Below are 27,965 nucleotides of genomic sequence, written 5' to 3' on the forward strand. Positions count from 1 at the left end.
TATTTGGCCAAGTGTAAACTACAGACTCCATTTCATGCATTTGAATCACAAGTTCCTGTGGCAACTCATAAGTTGTAAGTGCGGTGGGACAAAGGGCATCCCCAGGCTGGTGGTCAGTACACCGAGTTTGACAGCTGGAAGGACGTTTATCTTTCTTCTGCCTGGCCAGTGAGATCTTTTACTTGACACATGTCACCTGCAATACACAATAGAGCAAAATATGATGCCATCTCAAATCAAAAATGGAAAAAACTAATCCAGATCAAACCTTAAATCAAATAGGGTGGTAGCAACAGGTTCCTCACATTAAACTGCTTTCAAGAGTGCAAAGATAATTACAACTGATGCACCCTATTCTTATGTTGTAATGTGGTGTTTGGCAGCACTGCCAAACCAGGCACTCAGAAATTCTGGATCTCATTCACAAAGCTTGATATGACCCTGGAAATCACAACAGTTCAAATACTTAACACAAGTTGTTCTTTATTTATTTTCCTGGGTATAAATCATTACCATTCAATTCCAGGTTTTCTAGCATGGAGCTTGAAGAAATACAAAAGGCTTTGGGAAAACAGCAAGTGCTGTGAGTGCCCACCAGCCACAGTGCTGGGATTGCCCCTGGGTTGCCTCAGCAACCTCTGCAGCAGCAAATTTTGTTCATAGAGCTGCATTTTAAGTTCTGGAGTTTCCTCTGGGAGTCAGCTAGGAAAAAGTTAAACAGAGCAATGGCAAAGCCCCATCTGGACCTATGCTCATACATGCATTTGAGGTGGCTCAAAGCATCTCTGAATTGTAGACATGGGTTGATTTTGTGTAGCCATGACAGACCCATGACTGCCTCTGTAATGGGTAACTGGGGAGAGACAGAACCTGGAAAGTAGAATGGAGAAAGATCCAGAAAGCTGAGATTTATGGTGGTGTGGTGGGTCCCCTAGACATTGCTCTGTTCCTTGGTGGCTGACAGTAGTGGGAGCAGCAAGACAGAGCTACACCTGAAGTAATTTATTTGCCTTTCTTCCTTTCTTTCAATTTGTTGCCATAAGCAACTGGGTATTTTGTCCACATCTAGCAGCAAACCTAGAGTCACTACTAAAGCTCTAAGGAGACCTATGAAAATAACTTGGGCGGCTGAGTGTTTATGGCGTGAGAAGGAAACATGGGGAGCCGGTAGAAAGCGCACCGATGCTGCCGAGGCCCATCGGCTGCAGACCCGGCCTAAGGGACGGACACGCCGGGGCTGCGCTCGGGTCTTTCGCGGCTGCGGGGACAGCGCCTACGGACGGGATCCCGGGGCCATAGAGAGCCGGGGAAGCACCGTGGATGTCGGTATGACGGGGTAGTGCGGGGCCGCACCCAGGAGCGGCACCGCCCGAGCGTACCGGGCTGGGCTGGGCTGGGCCGGGCGGGACGGGGCGCGGAGCGCTCCCCGCACGGCCCCGCCCCGGTCCCCGCGGGGTGGCGGGAGCGGCCGGGCAGCCCCGGCGGCCGCCGCCTCCTCGTCCCCCGGCTTTGGCGCGGGGAAGGACCGCAGCTAGAGGGAGCTGCTCCGGACCGCGTCTGCCCGTGCGTCCCGGTTCTTTCACAGGCTCCCCCGCCCCTCCCCTCCCTCCTTCCCCCGTGATGGCGGAGGACAGCGAGTCTGCGGCCAGCCAGCAGAGCCTGGAGCTGGATGACCAGGACACCTGCGGCATAGACGGCGACAATGAGGAGGAGACCGAGCACGCCAAGGGGTAGGGGCGCGCATGGGGAGCGGGCATGGCTCGGGGAGGCAGCTCCGTCTCCTCCGCCGCGGCAGAGGCCGGGCTGGAGGTGCCCGGGCCGGGCCCCCCTGATGCCCGGTGCGGTCCCTCGGCGGGGCGGGTGTGGCGGCCGCTCCTGCCCGCTGGCGGGCGGCCTGCGCGGCCCGGCCTGGCCCGGCCCGGCTCATCCGCGGCGCCTGCGCCGGGCCGCCCGCGGCCGAGCGGCCCCGGCCCGGGCTGTCTCCCGCCGCAGCGTGCGGGCGTGGGACGGCCCCGCCGGCCGGGCCGGCGTCCGGCGCCCTTCTACCCGTAAGGGGAGAGGCGGGAGGCTGGGCCCGACCCGAGGTGAGGGGGCAGCGGGGCTAGTACTTCCCCGCCGGACACCGGCCTTGAAATCATGCCATATAAACCAGGGTAAATGCTGCCTTCTTGTTGGTGCTTTTAGGGCTTGGGGGCATTTCTGGGTAATTTTGGCCGTCAGGAAGCCCCCTGTAGCGGGGAGATGCCCCCGTGTTCCCCCGGTGGTTCCGGGTGGTTCCAGCTGAGCGGCTCCCGCGGGCGGCCCCGCGCTCATCCACATGCACATGCACACCCACCGCCCGCTCCCGCCCTCCCGGCCGGGCTCCGGCCCGGACATCGTCTGTGGCAGCCTGTCCTGCAGCCGCTCCTCCTCACCGTCACCCATTGTCCTCCAAGAGATGATACCTCCAGATCCACACGCTGTGCAGAGCAGAGCGCGTGTTTTAGCACGGCGGTAGCCGGGGCAGACGCTGTTATCTGGTTGTAGTTCCTTCTCCGCTAATCTCGCGTCTCAGATCTTCCCACGCTGTGGATCAGGCGGTGTTTCCAGTTGCCTGGGGAGCTGATGGGAGAGGCAGCCAGCATAGCTGCGGCCCCTGCCACCCGACCGCAGTTGGGCTGGCTGCAGCGTGGCTCTGTCCGGGCACGAGGTGCCAAGATTCTGGCTTGCTCTGCAGGCTTTTGGGGCAGAAGACTGGGAACGATGTGTTTCAAAAGTCGGCTTCATTTAATTTTTATTTTTTTTTTCTTTTTTGAGGGGTTAGAAACGGGATTGCAGAGAAGGCGCTTTGTTGTCGCAGCTAGGAGTGGCTGGAGTAACCTAAAATAGAACTAGGTTAATCTATACAGTGCTACACAAATATCTTCCTCATGAATTTGTGATTGATCTGTTTGAGAGCCTTTCTGTAGGTGATTGATGTTTGAGGACGTATTCTGTTATCTCCTGCCCCTAGGATTTAGTTGACAACAATCTTAGACGTGGCAAGAGAAATCTAAGAGACTTTGGAGGGCTGACTTGTCTAGAAGGCAGGAAGGGGGAAAACTTTGATGCTTGCTGCTCTGTCGTTGAGTTGATGGCATGCACACTAAAATAATTGCATCAGAAATAAGTACAGCAATATAAATTTGGGATATTAAAAGGGATAAAATACTGTTTTTTTATCTTGTGGCTTTTGTTACATTTATTTCAGTAAATATGTCACAGTTGATGCGACAAGTACGTGAAAGTAAAGTCCTAAGAGCAGAGAGTTGTTATTTATTGTTCTTCGTAGGAACCGAGCTGGCATCCTAGTTAGGATTGTTTGATAGCCAGGTAATCCTGTCCAGAATTCATTTGGATTGCATTCCTGCTTCAGTTTGCTGTCCTGTTTGTGTGTGTGTCTGGGTTGTAGCTGCCCTCTGCAGCGTAGCTCTGCGTGTGGCTGTGCTTGGGCTGCTGTGACAGCGAGTGCAGCGTGTAAGGAGCAGCCAGGGAACAAAGAATTGCACTTCGGTGTGTTCTGAATCACAGCTTGCTGCTCTACTTCAACACGGGTCTCGCTGCTCTCTAAGGGACACCAACTGTAGCCTGTATGCTCTTCTACCCAAAACTAGTTTTTGTTGAATACCCCAGATGTATTTTAATGAGTATTAAAAAAAAAAAGCTGTCTTGTGCATCTGTGATTAAGAAAGTGAATACTTTCAAGTAATACGAAGTTTAGTTAAATTAGTGGTATATCATTCCAGTAGAAAAAGCTTCTTAATTATTAGTATCTGCTGCATGAAGTCTCATTGACCCTTGAATTACTTTATTTTCCTGTAATCTTTGAAAAATCTTGTTTGCTACTCTTTGTCTGCAGGCTGAAATACTCAAACAAATTCCAGCAAATGAAAGGCAAACTCTCACAGCAGAGTATGCAAAATCTTCTCTTGATCTAAGAGATTAACCCATAGTAACAGGAGCCTAATTAATTACTCTCTGTTTTCTCCCTGTCATTGTATATTAATTCTTGAGGTAACTTTAAAGTTTGCTTCAAGCTTTTGGATTAGGTTTTATATACTTAAGCAATTTATGAGCAGTCCAACTACTTGAGACTATGACTCTGCCAACTGACTTGCAAAATTCTGTGTGGTCTCTATTGCTGCTGATCTGTATTTAATCTATTTTAACCAGATGTTTCTTGACATTTGAAAATAAGTCCTTAGAATATTGCCCACAGGAAAATATGATTTTTTAGATATATATGACTTTTTTTGTTCTGGGCATGTTTTAGGGGGTTTCTGTTTGGCTTTTTTTTTTAGTTTGCAGGTTTTTTTGTGCTTGAGCACTGAATGAGTGCAGCAGAAAATAACCATTTTATAGCTCTCAACTGTGCAAATGTCTTTGTCCTCTGATTCTGCTCCTGTTTTTTAGATGCAGGATTATGTATGTTGAGTGACTCATTGCTGTTTTCCTTTTCTGTAGTTTGCTCCTGCTAGACACATTACGCTGTATTTGTTCTGTATTGTAATAAACAGTGGTTTACAAAATATCTTTGTTCGTGTCTTATGTAGAAAAAATGTATTTGTTGGACCTGGATCCATCCTGCTAAGCCCAGCCTTATAAGGTCTCTCACATTCTAAATAACTCCTTATGCTCCTTGCCAGAAAGGCCTTGGGCATGAAACATTTAGTAAACAGATGAGGAAAAGGTATGACCTTTAAACAACTCCCCCAGCCCTCACAAATTATTTGCTTTGAATGTTTTAGTATTATACACCTATGATTATTTTTAAAAAGGCCAACTTCATAACAAATACTATTTCTAGATTTAAAAAATAAGCAAATATTTTTAAGGTAGTGGAAGCAGTGCTCTGTTTTAGCAGGTGAGTTTTATGTCTCGGAGTACGGATTATGGACTTGAAGGGTGATGCAGAGGAAACATGCAGATCTGAGGAAATCTCTTGGGTTAGGGTTTAAGGTATTGCTGCTAGGTTTCTGTTCTAAACATCTTGCATTCTCAGGCATTGAAATGTGTAGAAATTAAATCTTCATGCAGAGAGATTCTTTGTAATGGCAGTTTGTTAGTAAGTGGGATTTGAAGAGCACAGACCCTTCTGGTCAAGACCTTTCTGTATTGTCTTGGACTAATGGTAGTTTTTCACAGCAATGAGAAAGCCCTTTGCACCTAAACCTCCATTTTCTTTATGAAACAAGGACAGCTCTAGTATAAATAATACTGCTTTAAAAATTTTTGAAATCTTGCCCATATACATGAGACCTGATTTTTGTGATCAAAAAGATCTGTGTAACATCTTCAGAAATACAGCTTTGCAACCTCACTTACTCATAGAGAGAGAAGTACTGTGAAGGCAAGAACCCCACACAGACCTTTGCAGTTTAAAAATAAACATCTGAAGTACATGTTTGGTTTTAAATTTGAGAAATTGGTAACTTAAAATTACCATTCCATGTAACTTAAAACAGATGTTGATATTACAAGAGGCTGTTTCTGCTAAAGCAGAATTTAGTGTTCAAAAAGGAAATTAAAATAATAGTGGCAGTCAGTGAGAAAGATAATCTCAAGCCAAGGGAACCAAAACAGTTTGACCACCTGAACAGGGCAGTTGTCATGCTCCTCCTGATTTTTCCATCTCAGCTTTTCATGGATTTGCTCTAAGCCTCATAAAGTAAGTTTCTCCACTTTAGCTGCACTTCTCCCCAAATGCAGTAAGTATTCCCATTTAAGTTTTTTGCGTTTAAAAAAACTCAACCAACCAAAACACCAAATGCAGGGAGAAGCAAAAGTATTTTTTTCCCACATCGATGCAAAACACCAGATGTGTGTACATAAGTGGAAAGGTATGTGGGTGGGATCATGGGCTTGCATTTGTGACTTGCAGACAAAATCATAAAACTGTAGGCCTAAATGACTGTCTTGGAGTCCTAGCCACAGCCTGTTACTGGACAAGATTAAGTCATTTTGGGGCAGAATAAGATCTTTTGACCCTACTTATGCCTCAACTGAATTGTGATTTGCATGTAACTTCTATGCTGGCCTCACCTTTTTCTTATTCATCCAACTGACAAAATTGTCATTGTGGGTGCATTTAAAAATACCTTCGACTATGCCTGTACTAAGATATCGCTGAAACTCACAACCTCTTGTCATTAGAGTTGTCCTGGTATCAGCATGTCTCCACTAGACTGATACAGTCAAAATTTTCCCAAAGTCTAACATTGAATGGTTTTCACGCATCTGATGCGTGAAAAGGTTGTGTTTCCTGACCTGCCAGCTTGACGTGGCAGCACCCTGAATTCTGTATTGCTTTTCTGCTTCCTACATGGGACCTGTGCTCAGAGTTGTGTCACTTTACAGGTGCAGAGTAGTTTGGAAAAAGACATTTCATGCTTAAAGATCAACTTTCATAGAAATGGGAAACTTCTTTCCTCACAGCTTCTAAGTGTGAGATATAATTCAGCATGTCAGCATATAGGTGTATCTGACGAGACAGAGGAGAATTTAGATCTTAGTCAGCACACAAGAGTGTCAGAGCAAAGCTTTTAATAGGAGCCTATGGTTTCAGTCTTGTTACCTTCACATATCCTTTGTGCTGTCAACTCCAGTGTAATTAATACAAGTTGAGCAACAAAGTTCCTCCCTTCCCAGCCATTCTCACTCCCAGTTTTAGACCCTTTCAATTCTTTTCAAGGCAGAGCATGAGAAGGACACAAAATCCTGAGATGTTTCAGTTTTGCTTCTGCCCTGATTTGCTTGATATCTCTGGTTGTAACTTGTGTTGGACAAACATGTTTACTGAGGAGAAGTTTATGTGTGCTGCCTGCTGCCAAATATCTGGGTTGCAGGCATGCCTAAATAGTAGGATGAGTAGAACTCTATTTAAATCCTCTTTTTACATTGTGTGGACTGTAACAGTAAAAAATAAACTGGCCCAAGCAGGAGACTATGCATAAATAACTGCTCAGAATGATCCCTGGATAAACTGTCAAACAAAGATACCAGTATTTATTTTGCAACACAGTGTGAAAGATTTAAACCTAAAGGTCATAAACCAAGGACTGGGATTTTGGAAGATTAAAAAGTACCAGAAAACACCAAAACCAAGTAGCATCGTTTTAAACGCCACATATATTTTACACTAATTCACATCTGTCTTCCTTCTTTCCCAGCTGAAGAATACACATTTCTATATGAAAATGATCTTGAATTGGTCAGAGAACAAATTATGATTGTCCTGGTAAAAAAAAAACCTGGTTTGACTGGGGGTAACATTAGTAAAGCTTGGCAAAGCTGATTTTTCTCCATAGCTGCCAAACGTTTTTTTTTAGTTCAATTGTTCATTATTTCACCAAATTAAATAAAACATTGACCCTCAGGTAATCCTAGTGAGCAGAATTCCCCTGTGGTGTATGTGATGCCAGATCCTCCTGAAAGACGAGAAGACAAGTGAGCTGCATGGGTGCAGGGTGGGGCTCAGTGCCTGCTGAGAGTGTCTGTCCGAGAGCAGTGTTTGCTGAAACTCTGAGTAGCCTGATGTTCAGCACACAAGCCCTTGGGAGCCAGCTCAGGGACCCAGCAGCATCATTTGTTTGATATATGTGAGGTGTTACAGGGAAATGGAAGCTTGTGGACAGTTGCAGGAAGTAAAAAATGCTTCCTTAAATGAATCTCAGCAAAGGTGAAATCACTTTCCATAGTATTTTTATCTGTTTTGCCAGATAGAGGTGGTGAAGTCCTAGGTCTTATACACACAGGAGGTTTTACTGTTTTGTATTTCTAACCGCTTGCCAGACTTTTGGGTCTGTTGTGCATTTAAATTCTGTATAAAATGTCAGCTTGGTAGACAGGTCTTCAGATAGATTCAAATTTTATTATTTTAGATGAGTCAACACTGTGCCCAGGTGACCAAGGAAGCCAATGGCATCCTGGCTTGTATCAGACAGAGTGGCCAGCCGGATGAGGACAGTGATCGTACCCTTGTACTTGGACTGCTGAAGCCACACCTTGAATCCTGGGTTCAGTTTTCACTGGCCTCAAAACTGGTGCTGGAGCACGTCCAGAGAAGGGCAGCAAAGCTGGTCAAGGGGCTGAAGAGTATCTCCTGTGAGGAATGCCTGAGGGAACTGGGGTTTAACCTGGAGAAAAGGAGGTTCAGGGGAGATCTTATTGCTCTCTACAACTGCCTGAAAGGAGGTTTTAGCTGAGTGAGGGTCAGCCTCTTCTCCCACGTAACAAATGACAGGGGAAGAGAAAATTACCTCAACTTGCACGAGGGGAGATTAAGATTGGATGTGATGAAAAATCTCTTCACCAAAGGGGTTGTTGTATTAGTAAAGGCTCCCCAGGGAAGTGGCTGAGTCAGCATCCTTGGGGGTATTGAAAACATGTGTAGATGTGGCACTGAGGGATATAGTTCAGTAGTGGTCTTGGGTTAATGCTAGGCTCAGTGATCTTAAAGGTGGTTTCCAACTTAAGTGCTGTGATTCAATGAAATTGTGATTCATCATGGATCATGTAGGTGATCCGGCAGTATGCTTATTGTGCAACAGAAGATTTTCTCCCTGATCGCTTATACAAGTCCATCTTTTGTTTCTCCAGCCTTCTAGTAATGCTTCAAATTCTCTTATGCTTCCAGTGTGTTTGGTCTGCTCTACTGTTGTCCATTGAGTAGCAACTTGGTCCTGTTCTAGAGGCTGTTGCATTTACAACGCTTTCTTTCTGGGAGCATAACTCAATGTAACTTTGAATGTTAAGGACTTCTTGAAATTGATCTTTCATTACAGACTATTCTAAAGTACAGTAATGATCTCAGAAAAAATCAGTCTTTGCTTTGCATTGTTTGGTTAACTGCAGGCTTTGGGCCTTCCAACTGGAGGAAGGTGTTTTCTTGACAGTATCAGCTCAGACATGGTATAGATACTAAGACTGGTCATCATAATCTTGAAAGTGAGCATGCAGCAGCAAATAATATGTCCCTTGTAAATATGTTGGTCATAATAACTTTAGTTATTTTCTTCTGAGTTTTCTTTCTGTTTGTCAGTATTATACCTAGGGTTTTTCTCCCTCCAGGATTAAAAGAAACAATTGTTTGTTGCATTGACTTTTTTCCGATGAAAAATATCCAAGCCCCCCCAAAGTCTGATATCTGTCTTCAGTTCCAGTTATGTGCATATGGTTTTGCTGAGAAATTAGCCTCTTGAAGACAATTTCATGTTAACTCATACCCTCTATATTTTTGTTCTGTCTGAGAGTTGCCAACACATCCCACACTTTGCAAATTCTGATCTAATCTTGATTCTATATCTTGATTATTTGTTAAATAAAAATCTCCTTTAAGAATAACATACGTTATCAACAGTCAAAATATATCAGAATCCTCAGATGCAATTTTTACTTTGTTGCTGAGGATTTTTAATTGAAGTTGACCCCATTGTGCTTACTGTTTTAAAGCACAAATACTTGGTTAGTTTTATGCTGTCTCCTACTGGGATTTCAGCAAGACTTTTATTGTGGCTTAAGTTAGGAACAAAATATCCTGAAAACAGAAAGTTTCATCTGGATTCTTCTCAAATACAGATGTGTCTGATGGTTGAACAGAAAGAGGGGGAAAAGTATTGGGGCACTAATAGTTGCTGAGTTTCGAAGGAGGTTACTTTCCTCAGTTCCCATACTTTCTTGTGTTCCTCCAAACTGTTGAATTTGGTCATTTTGTGTTTGTGCTGGGTAATAGACTGGAGAAGAGCACTGGTTTCTGTGTAGTGTCACAATTTGACATGAGTATGTCAAAATGCCTAGTTGTGCTGGTGTCAGAGTATAAAACAAATGAGCTAGCAGTTGCAGGAAGTTTTTCATCAGTGCTCTCAGTTCCCCCCTTCCTTCCTTTCTTTCCACTGCCTTTTCTTTACATTCAAACTGCTGTTAGATTTTTCATATCAAAATGCTGGGTTTTCCATATTTAACTTTTTTTTTAATTTGAGACTCAGTGGTACTGATTTTTCTCATTCCACATTCTTTGAATCTCTGGCAGAAGTCCTGGAGGGGATTTGGGAGCGAAGAAGAAGAAAAAGAAGCAGAAGAGAAAAAAGGAGAAACCAAATTCTGGAGGCACCAAATCAGATTCTGCATCTGACTCCCAGGAGATTAAAATTCAACAACCTTCAAAAGTGAGAGCCTGGTTCTGTTTTAATTTGTACTTGCTTTCTAATTTAATTTTAATTTGTTTGTCGCTTGCTGTAAAAGTGAGTTGGTAGTTCTGCCTTAGTGTGTGAAAATTAAACAAATGGTTCCTGTCCTGAACAGAGAAGCGAGCCAAGACCTGGTGTTTTCAGAGCTGTCGTCACCACCATGGTGGTGTACTGTGAGAAAGGCGGAGGAGGAGTTTTGTCTTTCTCTTTGAGCACTTAGAACTCGGGCTAGTGACAGCCTCATTGCACAGAATCATAACCTGCAGTGGTAATGCTTTCAAATAAAATTTCTATTTGATGAATTGCTTTTAGTTTTTAGCCACCATCTAACTTGGCTTAGTGCATTTTTGGTCACTTGTGCAGCATGAAGCAGGAGGGAAGGTGGGCCTGCTGTGCTAACCAGTCTCTTTAGGGCAAGCAAGCACCATGTATTTGTACGTAAAATGCAGTAATCCCACACATGGAGATACAGCTGAAGAAAATTTTTGCTGTCAGAAAGGCCTCCACTATAATTAAGAATGCAGAATTGCTTGGGGGAATGTACAGTCCTTGTGGAGTTTCTGATAAAATAGTGTTATTTGTGTGCTTTTGTCTAACATGTTCTGAATGAGCAATGAATAACATGATGTGGTGGCTTTTTAGCATACAGCTTTTATCCCAAAAGAAATCTGAGTCCAAGAGCTAAAGTTTGTAAAACTAAGAAAGTTAATGGACCACTGAGCATATTGAGGTAGTTACATTCGCTTTATCTGATTATTGTTGAGAATTTTACACCATTGTACCAACAGTAATCTCTGTCCTGTAAGATTTGTCAAGTACATTGGAGCTACCAACTAATTTTAGGGAAAAATGATTGTGTTCTGGCTTATTAGCATAGTGATACATTTTTGTGTTGTCCTTTTAGATCTTCTCTGTGTTACCCTGATTGCTTTGAATGGGCACATTTGGCACAGGGAACACTTTATAATATGTAGAGAGTACGTATTATATATACTTAAGTGTCGAGTTTTACGTGGGTCTTGGGTCTTCAAGGAGACCAGAGCAGTTGTTGGTTGTTGTAAAGTTGTTTATTGTATGAATGCATCAGACTCAAAGGCAAAGAGTTCAGAGTATTAAAGTCTGTGCTAAAGGCTTTCTGGCACAGAGTTCTGATATTTTGAGCACCAGCAGCTCCCTCCAAGCAGAAGCAGCAGCAGCAGCCATAGCAGCAGCTTCCTTTTTCTTCTTTCTTGTGTGTTCTTCTGTTTTTGTCCTGTTGTTGTCCTTCTTTCTTCTGTTGTTGTTCTCTCCTGTACTGGGGGATTTTATTAATAAGTCATCTAAGCAGCTAAAAACACGATTCTAAAACGTTCTTTCTACACTAATCTAAGCTTAATTCTAACGTGCAAAAGTAGTGTCAGTTCTTACCCAAAATCTACATGTAGAGTATTATCTGTTTACAAACGTAGATCTATCTGTTCTATCTAGAAATGCAAGCAATGGTCTTACTATGTTTTCATTATGTCTGGAGCTAAGTTATGTTTATGAAAGGTAACACTACTGAACTTTAAACTAGACTTTAGGGCTTTTTAGTAGCTAATACAGTCTCTTAAGGCACTTAAGTTATATTTCTACTTACTTAAAACTAAAACTTACGCTCCTACTTCATGTCTGTAGCTTAATATATTTTAGTTTCTCTGAAGGCTCTAATTTAATCTCTGCATTTCTTTCTCTCTCTGAGGAACTCAGAAACTTCAATGTCATACATTCCAACACTGAAGTACTTCTTTGCCACATGTTTTGATACTGCCTTTCAATACAGGATAAATATAAAGGATACAGGATACAATATAAACAGAGAGGGTACACATAAACAGGTGATAATACAGGAAGACTGTTGGCAAATGATACACAAGTAACTTCATATTCTTACAATTGTCATGAAGTAAATTTTTATGTTAACATAAAGGCATAGTTAATTGCTGTAGTATCCTGTGACTTCCTTGATCTGCTGACCAAGCTTATTGTTCCATGTGTTGCCTCTAATTGCATTAAAATGAAGCTGCTTAATGTTATTTTTGCTTTTGTGCGCAAGATTTTAGTCCTGCACCTTGCAGTCTTGCACACTATTTCTCTGATGTGATATGTTGTACAAATGTGGAAGCCTATCCTTGTTCTAAGTTGTGTGCTTAGAGTGGCACTGTTCATGATTATTTTACTGACACAAGTTTAGTTCGTTCATTAGCAATGTTACAAAATTTTATATTTTATTGGCATAAAGAAAAAGTTCTTATATAAATCTTTCTTTCAAGATCTAGGCAGCAAAACCACTTTACTCTTCTTTTATGGCTTTCACTTTTCTTTAGTCACAAATGCATCAATATTGCCTGGGGGTTATTTTGCCTTCTCTGCTGTGTTGCAGGTCGGTTTTAGACAGCTATTCTGTTTTGGATTTTTTGAAAGCATCTTAGACTGCTGATCTGGATCAGTGTGGAAAAGTATATTTATTTTGTCTGCTACTCAAGTAATACTTAGATTTTGTATTCTTGTCCTATATGAAATTTATTACAGAAAACAGGCTTTTAGTATTTGCTTGCTCTTGGTTGAAAAGAGTATATTTTAGACAAGAATGACATTGCACACCTTACCTCTAAGAGAATATATGCAAGATCATCAGGTAGAACTCAGTGGGGCCCCTGAACTCATTGAAAATTATTTTGAAAAACTTTTTTGAGGTCATGTGAGTTTGTAAAAAGATGTATCACTCTGGAGATGAGTAAAGCAGAACAGTGAGTCACCTTGGCTTCTGCTTTCCTTATATGTGATAGTAGTGATAGACTTTTTGAACACTGGTGTGAGTGTAATCATAGCAGTAAATGATTGTTAGCATTGTATGCTTACAGTGACCTTGAGGACACTTCACTGCCTGTCTCACAAGATTTCCATCTTTCCCTATTACAAGTTCCAGTGATGTAAGCTGTCACACTGACACAAAGAAGGCCTGCCATATCTGCAGTCTAATCAGTCATTATCGTAGTCACTAGTGGCCTACACAACCTAGTCACAGAATAATAGATTGGAAGGGACATCTGAAGGTTTTTTAACCAACCTGCATGCTTAGAGCAGGTCCAGCTAGATCAGGTTGCTCAGGCCTAGATCAGGGTGTTTGGACTCCAAGGACGGAGACTCCATGATCTTTGTTGGTAACTTATTCCAGTGTTTGACTACAGTTTCTGGTTAGAACAAATAGTAATTCCTTATATCTAAATGGATTTTACTGGTTTGCAACTTGTGTCCTTTGTTTCTTGTCCTATCACTGTGTTCCTCTGAAAAGATTTGGCTCAGCTTTTTTAATACCCTCCCATTAGGCAGTAATAAGATTTCTCCTACTCCCTCAACCTTCTTTTCTTAAGACTGAACAAACCAAGGTCTCTTGTCTTCTCCTTGTGTGTGATGTGCCTCAGCCCACCATTTATCTTGGTGCCCTCCAGAGAACTCGCAACACTCCGTCAATGTTCTCCTTGTAATAGAGAATCCCAAACTGTAAGGTGTGCCCTCAGGGGTACCAGATAAAGAGGAAGACTCCCTGGTCAGTCTTACTTGTACTAGCTAGTATGCAGCTGTTCTTTGCTGGCCATTAGTCTGCTGCCTCATGTCCAGCTCTCTGCCCACCTGGACCTCCACGTTCTTTTATGCAAGCTGCTTCCTGGCCAGTCCATGCTGCCCTGTGCCTTTGAATGGGCTTTTTCTATCCCAGGTGGAAGACTTTGTATTTGCATTTGTCAAACTTGATCAAGTGTCTGTTTCCAGGTTGTCAGAGTAGCTTTGAATAACTTTTCTCTGTGGTTCAGCATATCAGCAGTTCTAGAAATTCTTCTAGGTATCATCTGTGCACTTGCAGAGAAAGTACTCTTTGTCAAGTCCCAGATCATTAAACAGTATTGACCACTGAGTCCTCCCCCTTGCATTCTTGAAAATGGGTGTGACATTTCCTTTTATCCATTTAGAGGAAACTTCCACCAGCTGAGATTTTAAACTTAATAGATGTTAGTTGCACTACATCAGCCAGCTCCCTTAGTATCCTTACATTTGGTGTGTTTTCAGGGACCTGTGCATGATTAGTTTGCTCAACAGTCGCTAACTTTCTCTCAGACTGCTACAGTGCACAGGGACATCGAAGGCCTAAGGTCATCAACAAAACTGAGGCAAAAACACCATTTTGTACCTGAGCCCTGTTGCACAACAGGGCCATCTTGTGCTGTGAAGAGATATTTGCCCTAAACTGAAATGAAACAAAAGAGCTGTTTTTTGTTTTGCTAATTCATGTGAAGTTTTGTGTAGGTTTTCCTTGCTTTCTGTTAAAGGAAAACAAAAAGTGTTGAATGTAAACTTCTTAGTCAGGTCAATCTCTGAATGTTTTGAAACCAAAGGGGATTCCTCCTGATGTCCCTAGCCATGGTCTATCTAGTACCTGAACAATAACTTCTTACTATTATGCTAGTAAGGTCTTTCTTAGGAACTGTTTTGTTGGGTTTTTTTAGATTTTCTGCTTTTTTAATGGAAAAGACATATAATAGTCTTTAAATAAATATACAGAATAAATTACAGTGTGTCAGCATTTATGTATGATATCATAATGTACTGATAAGATTTCAAAATGTATCTAGTGGCATTAGTAATTTATGTCTCTGTTAATCCTGATCTAGAAATAAGTAGGCTTTTTAGGCCTACTTTTAGTGTTGCTCTAAAGTGTGTAAACATATTAATTCACAGTTACTCAGTTGACAGGTGTTTAAAGCACCTTACAGGTGAAATTTGCAATACTTAAACATTAGGCTTTTTTTTTCATTAATTTAGATCATAAAAGTGTTTATTATAAATAGTAAATGAAGGGCTACTTGAGCTCCAGGCACTTCTGCTCCTTTTGTGACTGAGGCTACCAGAGACTGATCACCCAAATTAAGCTCTACCATCATTATTAAATTTATTTTATGATGGTTTTTCAACACCTGAATCCTAGAAAGAAAGTGAAATATGGAAATAATAGTCCATTACTATTCAGTAAAAAAAAATAAAACAACAGTCTGGCTTGAAATATCTGTGCAGAACTGCTTAAAATTTTCCAGTACATTTGAGACTGTTCTTTCAGATGCATTATTGCACTGCAGTCTAGGGAAACCTGAGCACAAGCATGCTGTTGATGTGTCTCAGAACAGGACTTACCACTGGGAACATAAAAAAACAAAACAAACAGATTTAAAAAGAGAGAGGGGGAAATCTCTTTAGATTTAGAGGCCTTATTTAGAGTTACTATTATTCCTCTGTACTGTCCTTTGCAAGAAAAAATCTCATTCCTGTTACATTTACTCAGAGTGATCAAAAGTGAGGGTTTAAAAGCTCAATTTAGAAATGCTTAGGTTTATGTTTTTAAAATAACTTTTCTATAAATATTTTTCAACTTTTAAGTGGAAAATGAGTTTATTTTATGTTTGCCTGCTTCAATTAAAATTGTCTTTAGCTGTCAGTGTTGGCACAATTGACATTAGCAGCAAGGTGGTTAACTCCTGCATGTATGATGCAGAAAGGTATTATCTGCTCTAATAATTGCCAGAAAATACAAGACAGTATAACTAAGGTTAAAAAGCAGGTATTCATAGCACATAAGTATCTTCAGGCACTACTGAACCAAGGTGAATTTAAATATTATTTTATATTGTATGTGTAAAGTACAACTTCAAACAACTCCATGTGTACTGATGGTACCTTTATTTTTAAATACCTAAACTGACCCTTTTTTGGGGATTTTTTTGTGTTTTACCAGGGGAACAGGGAATATAAGAAGTGTTTATTACCTTAATGCTGCTGTATTTGTGTTAAAAATGTTGATGTTTCTTGGTTAAATGCAAGTACTACTGACAAGTATTTTGTGTAGTTGCTCACCTGTTACCCACCTAACTTTTTTCCACCCTCTGTCTACAAACATTGTATCTAAACTCACTATGATGAGAAGAGTACCTGTAAGAATAGTAAAATAAACTAATATGTTTGTACAACTATTCCCAAAGTAAATGTATTCAGTAAGCCCCCTGTTCTGTTTGTCTCTGTGTGCAGAATCCAGCCATTCCAATGCAGAAGCTTCAAGACATCCAGAGAGCAATGGAGCTGCTCTCTGCATGCCAAGGCCCAGCAAAGAATATTGATGAGGCTACCAAACGTAAATACCAGTTTTGGGATACACAACCTGTACCTAAGCTTAGTAAGTTAAACTGGATTTGTGTCAAAGATCTGTCGTATGATCACTAAAGAAATGTTGTGCCAGCTCTGTGGCATGTTCTCTAAAATGGGTATAAAGTTGGACTGTGTGTGGTAGGGATCCTTAGTCTTTCATGTAGTTTATGTGGAATTTTTGATTTTCTAGGGAAGTGCTTGTCTTCCCTGTAGATAATATACAGTGTTAATAAGTGTCATTCTGATGTCCTGTGTAAAAATGGGAAATGCTATTGAAATAGCCTTCTTTTGTATATTTTAGGTCTGAAATCTTGAACAATAGAACATAGAAGTCTTTTCCACTTTAGAAGTAAGAACCCCTAAGTGGTGACAAAGAGTAGACTTTAATTCTTTTAATTATTATTTGTTTTGTTTGTTTATTTATATTTCCTTAAGTTTTTTTTCAATAAATGGATTTGTTATCACAGAAATTACTCTCCTGCCATAGGCTGCACTGTTTTCATACAGCTTTAAGTGGATAATGGCACTTGTCTGATACACAGGCTCTTCCTCTACTGCTTGTTCATGTTCTTCTCCACAATGTACACTACCTTGAAGACGTGCTTTCTCAGATTCTGTTCTCTGTTTTTGATTCCAAGTGAGATGATGAGGTGATCTCTCCTTGCCTTTAAATTTGTAATGAATCTGACAAGTTATTTTTCATACTGATCTGATCCCAGATAACACAGTTGGTAAATCTTCTTGTTGTTGGAGAAATTAATTTCTGACTGTCTTGTGTTTTCTGCATTGCTTTCTGATTTGATTTCTTCTTTTTCTGATTTCATTATCTTCAAGTTAAGCAGTTCTAGCTTTTCAGTGTGAACATACCTTGGAGGCCCCACAAGTAAAACATTCTCAGCATAGTAGCTGGTGCTGCTCTGTCCTGCAGGTTTCTCTCATTGCACTGGAGACTGGTATAGAATAAGCAGAAATAAGGTAGAGTCTAAAGCACAGGAGCACTCTGGTCACTCTCTCCACAGGCAGCATTTGACATTAATCCATGGCTATAGCTTAATCCACAGCAATCTCATTTTTTCCTGACTTTTCTTGCATAGATAAGTCCAGAGCAGAGTCACTAGATACAATATTTTCCCCTGGACTGCACTGAATTGACCTGCCATGGCTTTTCTCTGAACAAACTTTATCAAGTTACCTGCATAAAGTAATGGTAGTAATTGTCACCAGAAATCCAGCCTAAATGGAGAAAGACCCTAGCCAAAATAAGTTGAAGTGTAAATCAAAGAATGCTCTGGCCATAATCAAGCTTTTCCAGAGCTAGTTCTGGTGTCTGTGCAGTGGTGCCAGGAGTTCAGTTCAGACTAACCAATGTATTTTACAGCACTTAGAGAGGAAAATCTGTCACTTTTCCGTTCTAAAAGGTCCATACAGTGGGGTTAGTTACAGTAACAGATAATTTGTTAGTATTGTTCAGTAGAAATTTGTTTCATTGAATTTGGTCAGTGAGGTTTTTTCCAACAGTGTCTATAGATTTCTACTTAATCTCATAGATTTTTTTTTAAGGTTTTTTTTTTTTTTTTAATCTGATAAATGAACAGATTGGGAAGTGATCACTAGTTGATTTACGTTATATGTTAAGGTGGAAAAAATAATCTCTCAATTCAAGAAAATGTTGTAGGGATCTTTGCATTAAATTTACTTCAGAATCCTCCAGCCTTCAGGTTAAAATTATTAGCACTAGGTCCTTTAGTTATGCCAGATCTGCCATGTAGTGGCAGTAATATCTGGGCTGTTGGTACCTTCCAGAGTTTGCTTAAAGATGGTAATAATTATGACCTTACAAACTGGATGGCAGGCCATAACTATTAGTCCAGATTGTGTATCATTTGGAAAAATTCATACTCAGAGGAACATGTGACTGTCCAGTTTGATGATGCTGATGATACAATTGAGTGTTTATGGGTAAGGATCAGGGGGAAGGTCAACAGGGCAGATATCATGGTGTGAATCAGTTCTAGACCTCCCAAACAGGATGAAGAGCCAGATGAAATATTCTTTAAACATCCAGCAGAAATCTCACAATTGCTAGCTGTTGTTCTCATAGGGACTTCAACATACCAAGTGTCTGCTGGAAATACAGAACAGCTGGGAGGAGACAGTCTAGGAGGTTCCTGGAGTGTGTGGAAGAGAGCTTCCTGACAAAGTTGGTGAGTGAGCCAACTAGAAAGGTGTTCTACTGGACCTGTTGTTTAGTGAAAAGTAAGGACTTGTGAGTGATGTCCTGGTTGGAGGACATCTTGGGCCCAGTCATTATAAAATTATAAAATTTTTGATTCTTAGAGAAGTAAGGAGGGGATCAGCAGAACTGGAGGGATGACTTTGATCTGTTTAAGAGACTGATTGACGTAGTCCCTTGAGAGACAGTCCTGGAGGGCAAAGATGTACAGGAGGACTGGAAGTGTTTTCAGAAAGAAGACTTAAAGATGCAAGAATAGGCTGTCTCCATGTGCCAAAGGATGAGCCAGTGGGGACAAAGACCAGCATGGCAGAAGTTTGGCTCAAAGTGTTGTGAATGAGTGGTTTGGGCCACCTCAAGAATCACCATCAAAGATAATTGCAACAAGCAGGCTTTAATGTATGTTTGTGGAAGTGCAGCTTAAAAGACTTTGATGGAAAGGGTCTCTATTACTTACTACATAGATGAGGCACACATAGCAAAACAGACTTAGCAGCACTTCAAAATTATTTACATAGAAAGTGGGGATGCAGGGAGAGCCTGGGTGCCAAGGATACAGGTGCAAAAATAAAAGGGTACAGAAGAGATTAGAAGTACTTAATCATTAATTCAACATTTATGAAATGATTCAATAGGATTTACTACAAGAGTAATTTAATTGTAGATTTTAGATGGCAGCATTCCTGCTATACTCAACTCACACACATGCACACAGGCGCAGAGTTGTTTATATGCTTCCACATTCAACGGTTCCTGTTAAAAATTCCCCTTGAGCCCAGTGACATACATAAAGTCCCTTGCATTTCTCAGCAGGCAAAGGTTGAGCCTTGAGGAGTGGAGGGTCTCAGCATAGGCTTCATCCTCAGCAAGTCTTTAGAGTATCACAGACTTGAGGGTTTGCAAGCTCCAAGAGACATCCCTCTCAGAGGGAGGAGCTGATGCAGCCCACTGTGGTCCAGGGCACTGTAAAGGGCCTCACTTAGGACCACTCTTCATAGGATTGCAAGGTAATTGGCTTTAGTCATCAGTAAGTTTCCATCATGGCCATAACCCACATTGGTAACTGCTTTTTGGGGGGAAAAAAAAAAAAAAAATCCCATCCAGTAACAATGGTACCATTTCACTTGGGCACAAAATGTGTTCAGGTAAATGGTGTTCCAAGGCTTTCAGGGAGTAGCTGATTATTAGGGAATAAGTGATTATCCCTTGTTCCCCATGTTGTTCAGGCAAATGATGATCCTGATACAGTAAGTGTCACTCCCACATTTACTGTGCAGGATCTCCTGTTATGGTCAAGGGACATTTCACTGCCCAACTAATTTGGTCAAGGCTTATCAGGAGCTCCTGAGATCATAGAGAGGCCCAAGGATGGATGAGGAGATGTACCACCAGAGGGATTCAGGCAAGAAAATGAGTTTATGGCTATTGAGGAAGAGGCAGTCAACTCATGAGAACTGCAACTATGCTGAGGTTATGCAGGAGGAAAATCAAGAAGGTCCAAAGCCCTTACAATGTGATCTGACTTAAAGAACAGTGCTACAAGAACAACACTGAGGTGCTGGACTGAGTCCAGAGAAGGCAACAAACCTGGTAAAGGGTCTGGAATACAAGTCTGATAACGAATGGCTGAGGGAGCCGGGCTTGTTTACCCTGGAGAAAAGGAGGCTCAGTGGAGACCTTATCACTCTCTACAACTACCTGAAATGAGGTTGTGGCCAGGTGGTAGTCAGCCTCTTCTCACAGCTGACAAGTCATAGGACAAGGGGAAACAACCTCAAGGGGAGCTCTGTCAGGGGAGATTTAAATGGCATGTTAGGAAAAATCTGTTCACTGAAGGATGGTTGAGAATTAGAAGAGGCTCCCCAGGGAAGTAGTGGGGTCACCATCCCTGGTGGTATTGAAAAGATAGATAAATACGATGCCAAGGAGCACGATTAGTGGTGGGCTTGGCAGTGTAAGGTTAGTGATTGGACTGATCTTAAAGGTTTTTTCCAATCTAAATGGTTCTATGATTTAGTAGGTGCTGCTCCTTAGAAGAGGAACAGCTGCAGTTTATAGGTGTATACTGAGGATTGGAGCTGTAAAGTAAGGGAGGAGCAGAAAGCATGTTTTCAAGTAGGATTTTAGGAACACATTTCACATACCACCAGTATCTCTTAAATGCCCTGGCTTTGCTATGTCACTGCTTCTGAGTAATCCTGTTGAGTTCAGGTCTATTCAAGTCAGTGGTAAACAGCATCTGAGCCGCAGCTTTTTAGCTGTGAGTACATGGTCTCATGATGAGGCTGTGGATCTCATGGCTGTTTAAATGCTGTGCATGTGCTGATAAGTTGTTGTCTCTTGTGTTATGAAATGCAGGAAATCAGTTGAGATAGAGTGGTTCTGTGCATATCTACAAATATTACGATGAGACAGTCATTAGCCTGAATGTGGTCTGTGAGAATGAGAAGTAATGTGAACTAACAATACTAATTTTTTCAGCATTTTTTAAAAGCTTTTTGTTCCATTCACATAATTATGAGGAAGTACATGATGTGAATTAAATGCAGTTCACAGCACTATCAGGAAAGCTATCAATGTAACAGATTTTTCTTTTTTTTGGTTTTTTTTTCCCCCTCCTTCTCCCTCAAAAGATGAAGTTATAACTTCACATGGTGCAATTGAACCAGATAAGGACAATGTCCGCCTAGAGCCATATTCTTTGCCACAAGGTTTTATGTGGGACACACTGGATCTTAGCAATGCTGAAGTTGTAAGTAGAACAATTTTTATATGTATCTAAAGTAATTCAAACTTTTTATGATTGATATGTGGATAAGTCTTTGGATTTTTTCTGTGTGTTTTCAGCTGAAGGAGTTATACACACTATTAAATGAAAATTATGTAGAAGATGATGATAATATGTTTAGGTTTGATTATTCACCTGAATTTCTTCTGTGGTGAGTAGTGAGTTCCACATTCTGTTCTGGCTGGAGTGCAGTGGAGGGTGTTTTTATTACATCTTCTTAGGCAGTAATTTGTAATTATTTCTGTCATCAATTCTAGGGCATTACGTCCTCCGGGCTGGTTACCGCAGTGGCACTGTGGGGTTAGAGTGTCTTCAAACAAAAAACTGGTAGGATTCATAAGTGCCATCCCTGCAAATATTCGTATTTATGACAGGTAAAATGCACCAGTACTTTTCGATTTGTAAAATAATAATGCCACAAAACAAACCTTAAACTGGTATCCATTGCTATAGAGAACTTAAAAAGAGAGAACGAGGTGAAGAGCACCAATATTTATTTAAGGAATTTTCATAGCGATATACAATATAGATAATACCATACAATTTTCTGACCCTGCTGAAAAGCATTTATAGTTGATCAGCTGGGCTTCTTACACTGACAAACATAAAACATTGTGACACCACATAGCATTGCTTGGATGCTATACTGCCTCTTAAAGTAAAGCAGTCAGTTAAGTCTTGATAGAGCTCTAATAAAGGACTATTGAAACCCCTTAGAGATAGCTTGCATATTGCACAGTTTGTCATTGCAGTCACAGTGTCATAGATCAGTGTTCCTTGCAGATGTGCTTTGTCACAGGCAAGTTTATTTTACTTCAAATTCTTCTGTCACAGTATGGAAAACTAATTACAAAAATGGAAATATGTAATGTGCAACTCTCCTTAATTTTTCCACTACTTAATGTCTTTTTAGTGTGAAGAAAATGGTAGAAATCAATTTTCTGTGTGTCCATAAGAAACTGAGATCTAAACGGGTGGCGCCTGTACTGATTCGGGAAATAACCAGAAGAGTAAACTTGGAAGGAATTTTTCAGGCTGTTTACACTGCTGGAGTGGTACTTCCCAAACCTGTGGCCACTTGCAGGTAACCTAGGTGATGTTCTTAATAATATTGGTTCCTATAACAGTTATTTTTAAGAAAATTTAATTTTTTTTTAATATTGTCTAAAAACAGTAAAAGCATGAAATTCAAAGGTATTAAATATTGTGGCCTTGACTAACCTGAGTGTTTGTCAGTGTTGGACTTTTTGGTGTTGCGGGTTTTTCCCCCCTTCCCTCCCAGTGCCTCAGATAAAACAGCTTCTCAGACTAAAATTGAATTTGTGGTTGGTTTAGCATACTTTAAATAGACTAACAGATGTTTCTGTTGACTTTCATGGTGGCAGCCATGCTAGCAATGACAACGTTGTATGCCTGTGTTTTTCAAGTGGCCTGTGTCCCTGCTGGGACACTTCCCTGTTAACCTGGTTGCTTGCCAGAGATGGCAGAGCATTTCTGGTAATTGTGTGATTTACTTTTTTGAGATACTTTCATCTTTACTGGAGAGAAGAGGACTTTATTGGCATTTGATAAATACAGGATCACTACCATGTGAGAAGAGTTAGAGTCAAATATAATTCAATTTGCTTGGAATGGATTTTATTTTTACTAGGAAAAGTTCAGTTTCTGCACTTTTAGTCCAGCTGTTTAGACTTCTGGAGGACAGAGTACCTTTTGATTTGAAATTGATTTGTACCTATCAACACCAAATTTCTGGAAAGAATGATGGGGGGGGGTAGCTATGCTGTGTGAGAGCAACCAGAGGTGCTCTGTTGCACAATGACCTCCCAAGAATGGGAGACCACCTTCAAAAATAATGCTTAGACATGAGCAGAGGGTCCTGTCTGTACAAGAAAATAAATGTTATTATGTATGTATGGTGAGTTTTTCAGGGCAATGACAAATGCAAAAATGTTTAGCCCTGTACTTATTCATTCAGTATCAAAAAGCATTTGCTTAGATTGAAAATACTGTGATAGCAGGCTTGTTTAAAACCTATTACTTGGATATAGCTTTTCCTTAATTTTTTTTTTTTTTTTATTAATCAGCCTTCTTGTAGATGTAGTACAGGCTTTCTTAGAGATTTTGAGAGCAGAAAAAGAACAAGTAAGAAAGCAGGTCAATGGATACAAGTGACGCTGACGCTTGAAGTACTATTTAAATTCATTATTTGGTTGTATTTTAGGTATTGGCATCGATCACTAAATCCCAGAAAATTGGTGGAGGTGAAATTTTCACATTTGAGTAGAAACATGACTCTACAAAGAACAATGAAGCTCTACAGACTTCCTGATGTAAGCAGTATGACTTCTAGAGAATCCCCACAGTTATTGTGAGGCCCAAAATAACCTTCCATCTGTCTCTGACAGCACAGGCTTTTCTGTGTAAAGGCAGTGCTTGCAGGACATTAAAAAAATAATCTCTGGTTGATGAAAAAGACCTTAAGGGCTATACAAAACAGAAAAGACTATTGCTGGAAATCTGGATCTCTATGGAGAAAATACAAATTTTGACCTAAAACCCTTAAACAAAGGAAAGAAAGCCCAGAAAGCTTGACTTCACAAACACGTGGGATTGAGTTGAAGATTCATAAGACTATTCTTGGTATGTTTAATCTGATAAGAGATTACTGGAATAGAAAATCAACAGTTCATGTCTTAAAATTCTCAAAGAAGTCCATCAGCAACTTGGCTGAATGCAATCATATTGTTGATTCCACTCTAATTCACATTTTTTTCTGTACTGTCAGAGAGTGCTGTTCTTCTGCATTGAGCAGGCTGAGTAAAAGCCACTTCAGTATGTTGTGCACTGTTAGTTTGCATGGTCTAGTAAAAAACAAGTGTTCTGGCATAGCTAGATTAGTTAAAACTTTTTTTCTTGTGTTTGCAGCTAATCGTTAAGCTTGCAAAAAGCCTTAGGGAGCACTTCCATGATTGGGCAAGTCACTGTAAATACTATGTACTGTTAAAAAATCTCATTGCAGTAATTAATAGCGCGTAGAATTTAGTGTGAGTTTATGGGAATTTAGTGTGAGTTTATGGCAGAAAACAATTTATTTTCTTGTAAAAGCTACCTTTTTTGGAGGGATTGCAGAATATCCCTTACCTGTACATTATCAGTAAACCTCTCTTTATTTAAACACTTTATTTTGGTTAAAAAAGACGCTTTTTTTCCTCACTCACAGTACTTTATAATGATTTATCTGATTTTGGAGAATTGTGTCTGTTGCTATGTTTAACTTGATGCTGCAGATTCTCTTACTGCTCAGATATTTGAGCAGTAGGCTGAACAGCCCTTGGAATAAAGCACGTGATGCCATGCCTTGATCTGTACTCCTGCTGCTGTCAGAGAGCCTCGTTTCCTTCTCTGCCTGGTGCCACCTGTGCCTGCACATTCAGCTTCTCCCTTGTGTGCAGGGTAGCAGTTTGCAGAGCTGAAGAATTAATAACCAAATTAATTGGGTTTTAATCTTGGACAGCTAAATATAGCTTCCTTCAAATCTTGAAGACATTTTTAACAGTCTGAAGAGTGCAATATACAATTTCAAGTGTAGATTTTGGTGGCAACTCTAGGAACATTGCTTATGGAAACAACTCAGGAAGTGAATAGTTTAAAGAGTAAGAATCTTAATTGTAGTACCAAAGGTGTAACTACAGAGAATCATTAGAAATAGGAGTTGTGTCCTTATCATTTTCCTTCATCATAAAACCCAGTTTCAACAGAGAAGTAAATTATGGAAAGTAAGTAATAAATCATATCTCATCCATAAAATATAGCTAAGGCAAACATACACTGTACATAGAAGTGCAAATAGAAAATAGATGCTTTCAAAATCAGCTTTTTAAACTAAGTGATGTAGGAGTCCACATACCTCAGGATTTTTGTTATTTTTAGGTTGGATTTGGGAGCTTCTCAGTGGAAAATAAAGATTTAATCTTTGTTCTGATCTTTTCTCTTTAGGTCTTGTGCTTTGGGTTTATTTGGAGGCTTTTTTTTTTTTTTTTCCCGAGAAAGGGATTAAGTGCTGTTGAGGCTCTTTTTCCTCAGTTTCAGGCTGTTGCAAATACTACTGTCAAACAGATTTGACCATTCAGGCCATGCTGTAGTGTCCCTCAGCACCAAACACTGTTTCTTGTATTTTAACCTCTTTTCTTAATGTCCTTGGAATATCATTGCCACTAGGAGCTCATCTCCCTTTAAGAGAATTAATCATTCCTAATCACTTGAACAGCCTGAATTAGAAAGGTTTTCAGGTGTAATAAATACTGTAATTAATAAATATCACCATCCCTAAAGGCTGTGCATGTTCCTATAGATACAAAAAATAAAAGTGTTCTTTTTCCTAAGTGTTTAATCTCTTGAGCAAGGAGTTTTCTGGAAGAAGTAAGATTAGTCTGTGCTTAGAGTCAGGACAGGAGTATGTTTGTCTCTGTTGTTCTTTTCCTGACCAGCTGAGATCCTGATGCTGGACAGTTGCATGATTATGTGCCCAGTCCAGCAGAGAAACAAATTTTAGCACAGTTCTGTACACTTTCCCTTACCTCTGGGATTGCAGATAGTCACTTACTGGTGGCACTTCTGAGCATTACTGGGGGGAAAAAGATCTTCCAGCCCAGCTGCTTTTCCTCCATCCTTCCTGTATGTCAAGTGTACACCCTTCTGGAATAAGGACATTTAAAAACATAGATGATGTGCTGTTGTGGAGTCAAACCATTGTCCCAGGCTGCCTAGAAAAGCAGGAAGACTGAAATATAATACACAGGCCAGAGCTGTGGCAAAATGTGCCTTGATTTCTCACCTGTCTGCTGACTCCCAGAGCGCGTGAATAAACACCTCCCCCAGCATAATGCCTTTTGGGCAAATCATAATCAGCTACACTAATTTCAGGCTTCCAGTAATCAAGTCTCTACCTGGCTGCTCTTGCAATCGACTTTGCTATGATTAATGTGGTACGTGCCCAAGTATGTAGCTCAGACCGAGGAGGCACAATAAATGAGCACTGAAGAGAGCAAGTGTTAGCCTCCCCTAAAGGAAATATCCAGGAAGGCTAGCAAAAGATGGGAAGAAAACTTTAATCACTTTCACTTGTTTAAACAATAATTGCATAGTACTAGAAAGTAATTTTTTTCCTTTTCTGATATTTGAAGTCAGAAAAATAATGTTTGTTAAAATAGGTTTTAATTTCAGGCAGCTGTAAGTTATGAGAAGTTTTCTTGTTAATGGAATAGCAGTTGTGCCTGTATAGAAGGTTGTTAGAAAGGAAGTTTACAAGTGCTGAAAATAGGTAGAATCTTTTTTTGTTAAATAATTTCTAATTAAACTTAATCAGCTGACATTGATGTATAGCTAGACTGTAATTTCCATAAGTTTGAATTGCCTGTGTTCTTGTCTTGAGATAACTTCTGATATGAAAGTTTCTTTGTTTTGTTTCTGTGTCTTGGGCCCCAGGTAGTTTAGAAGAGGATAAGAAGTAGATTGACCTAAAAAAAAATAAAAAATATGAACCGCACAAAGTGTAGGCAGTTGGCGATGGTATGTCTTTCTCTGGAGAAATTAAGCTGATTCAATAATGAAGTAAAAAGATTGAAGTGTCCCAGACTGCTTCAATAATTAGAAGAGAGGGAATTCTGATTGAAAGCTGTTTGTAAAATAGCATAATGAATTAGGTGGCTGGGATAAAGTAGGCTAATAGTGAATGCATTATAACAAGTGAAGTGACTCTGCAACCTACTTTCAGCCCTTGCTGTATTTGCAGTTTTCCTTTCAACATCTTAACATTTATTTTTCTTCTTTTACACTAAGGCCACAAAGACTTCAGGTTTGAGACCAATGGAGCAAAAAGATACTAAAGCAGTACAAGAATTAATCAATACTTACTTGAAACAGTTTAATCTTGCTCCTGTGATGGATGAGGAAGAGGTGGCCCACTGGTTCCTGCCTCGGGATCATATTATTGACACTTACGTGGTAGAGGTAAAATATGCACTAACGTATATGACTGTGTGTGAGAGTGCCACTGACAGTAGTTCATATCAGCGTCAAGTTTTTGAAATGCAGGCAGTATGAAATAAGTGTGTTACAAACTTTGTTCTTTGTAGTACATTCTGTTAATAAGAAAAAGTTTGGCTGTGATAAACTGCAGTGCTCTTATAATAGAGTATCTTAAAGGAGAATTCTGAAATATCCAAATACCACATCTTGACAAGAACCCTACCTACCCTATTTTAAGGCTGACTTTTCCATCTGAATTTCTTGATTCTTTTTTACAGAGGTATGACATGATACTAAGAAGTGGTCTTCAAACCTCCTTTTCTAGAAAAAAGGGAAAATGAGGCCATGACTGAAATAATGATTTGTTTTGAATTGACTGTCATTCTCCCAGGTGTACATGTTTCTGCCCATACACCATTACAAAATTCTTTTTTTAAAAAACCTAATTTTAGAGGCACCTGCTGGGGGAATTATGTTTCTTGATGATTTGCTTCAGTAAAGTGTA

The 27,965-nt window shown here is 40.3% G+C and overlaps 1 protein-coding gene across 1 annotated transcript in view; it reads left to right on the forward strand.

The window, feature by feature from the left end:
* Window positions 1-1,468: 1,468 nt before the first annotated feature.
* Window positions 1,469-27,965, forward strand: part of NMT2 (N-myristoyltransferase 2) — a 34,850-nt gene continuing 8,353 nt past the window's right edge. The window contains exons 1-9 of the mRNA XM_058832417.1: window positions 1,469-1,730; window positions 10,046-10,181; window positions 16,293-16,437; window positions 21,276-21,394; window positions 21,490-21,581; window positions 21,688-21,804; window positions 22,344-22,514; window positions 23,655-23,763; window positions 27,272-27,442. Of these exons, the coding sequence (XP_058688400.1) occupies window positions 1,621-1,730; window positions 10,046-10,181; window positions 16,293-16,437; window positions 21,276-21,394; window positions 21,490-21,581; window positions 21,688-21,804; window positions 22,344-22,514; window positions 23,655-23,763; window positions 27,272-27,442 (1,170 nt within the window). The 5' untranslated portion in view covers window positions 1,469-1,620. The remainder of the gene's footprint in view (window positions 1,731-10,045; window positions 10,182-16,292; window positions 16,438-21,275; window positions 21,395-21,489; window positions 21,582-21,687; window positions 21,805-22,343; window positions 22,515-23,654; window positions 23,764-27,271; window positions 27,443-27,965) is intronic.

The sequence above is a fragment of the Poecile atricapillus genome, chromosome 2 (genome assembly GCF_030490865.1).
Source record: "Poecile atricapillus isolate bPoeAtr1 chromosome 2, bPoeAtr1.hap1, whole genome shotgun sequence".
In the NCBI taxonomy this organism is placed as follows: Eukaryota; Metazoa; Chordata; class Aves; order Passeriformes; family Paridae; genus Poecile; species Poecile atricapillus.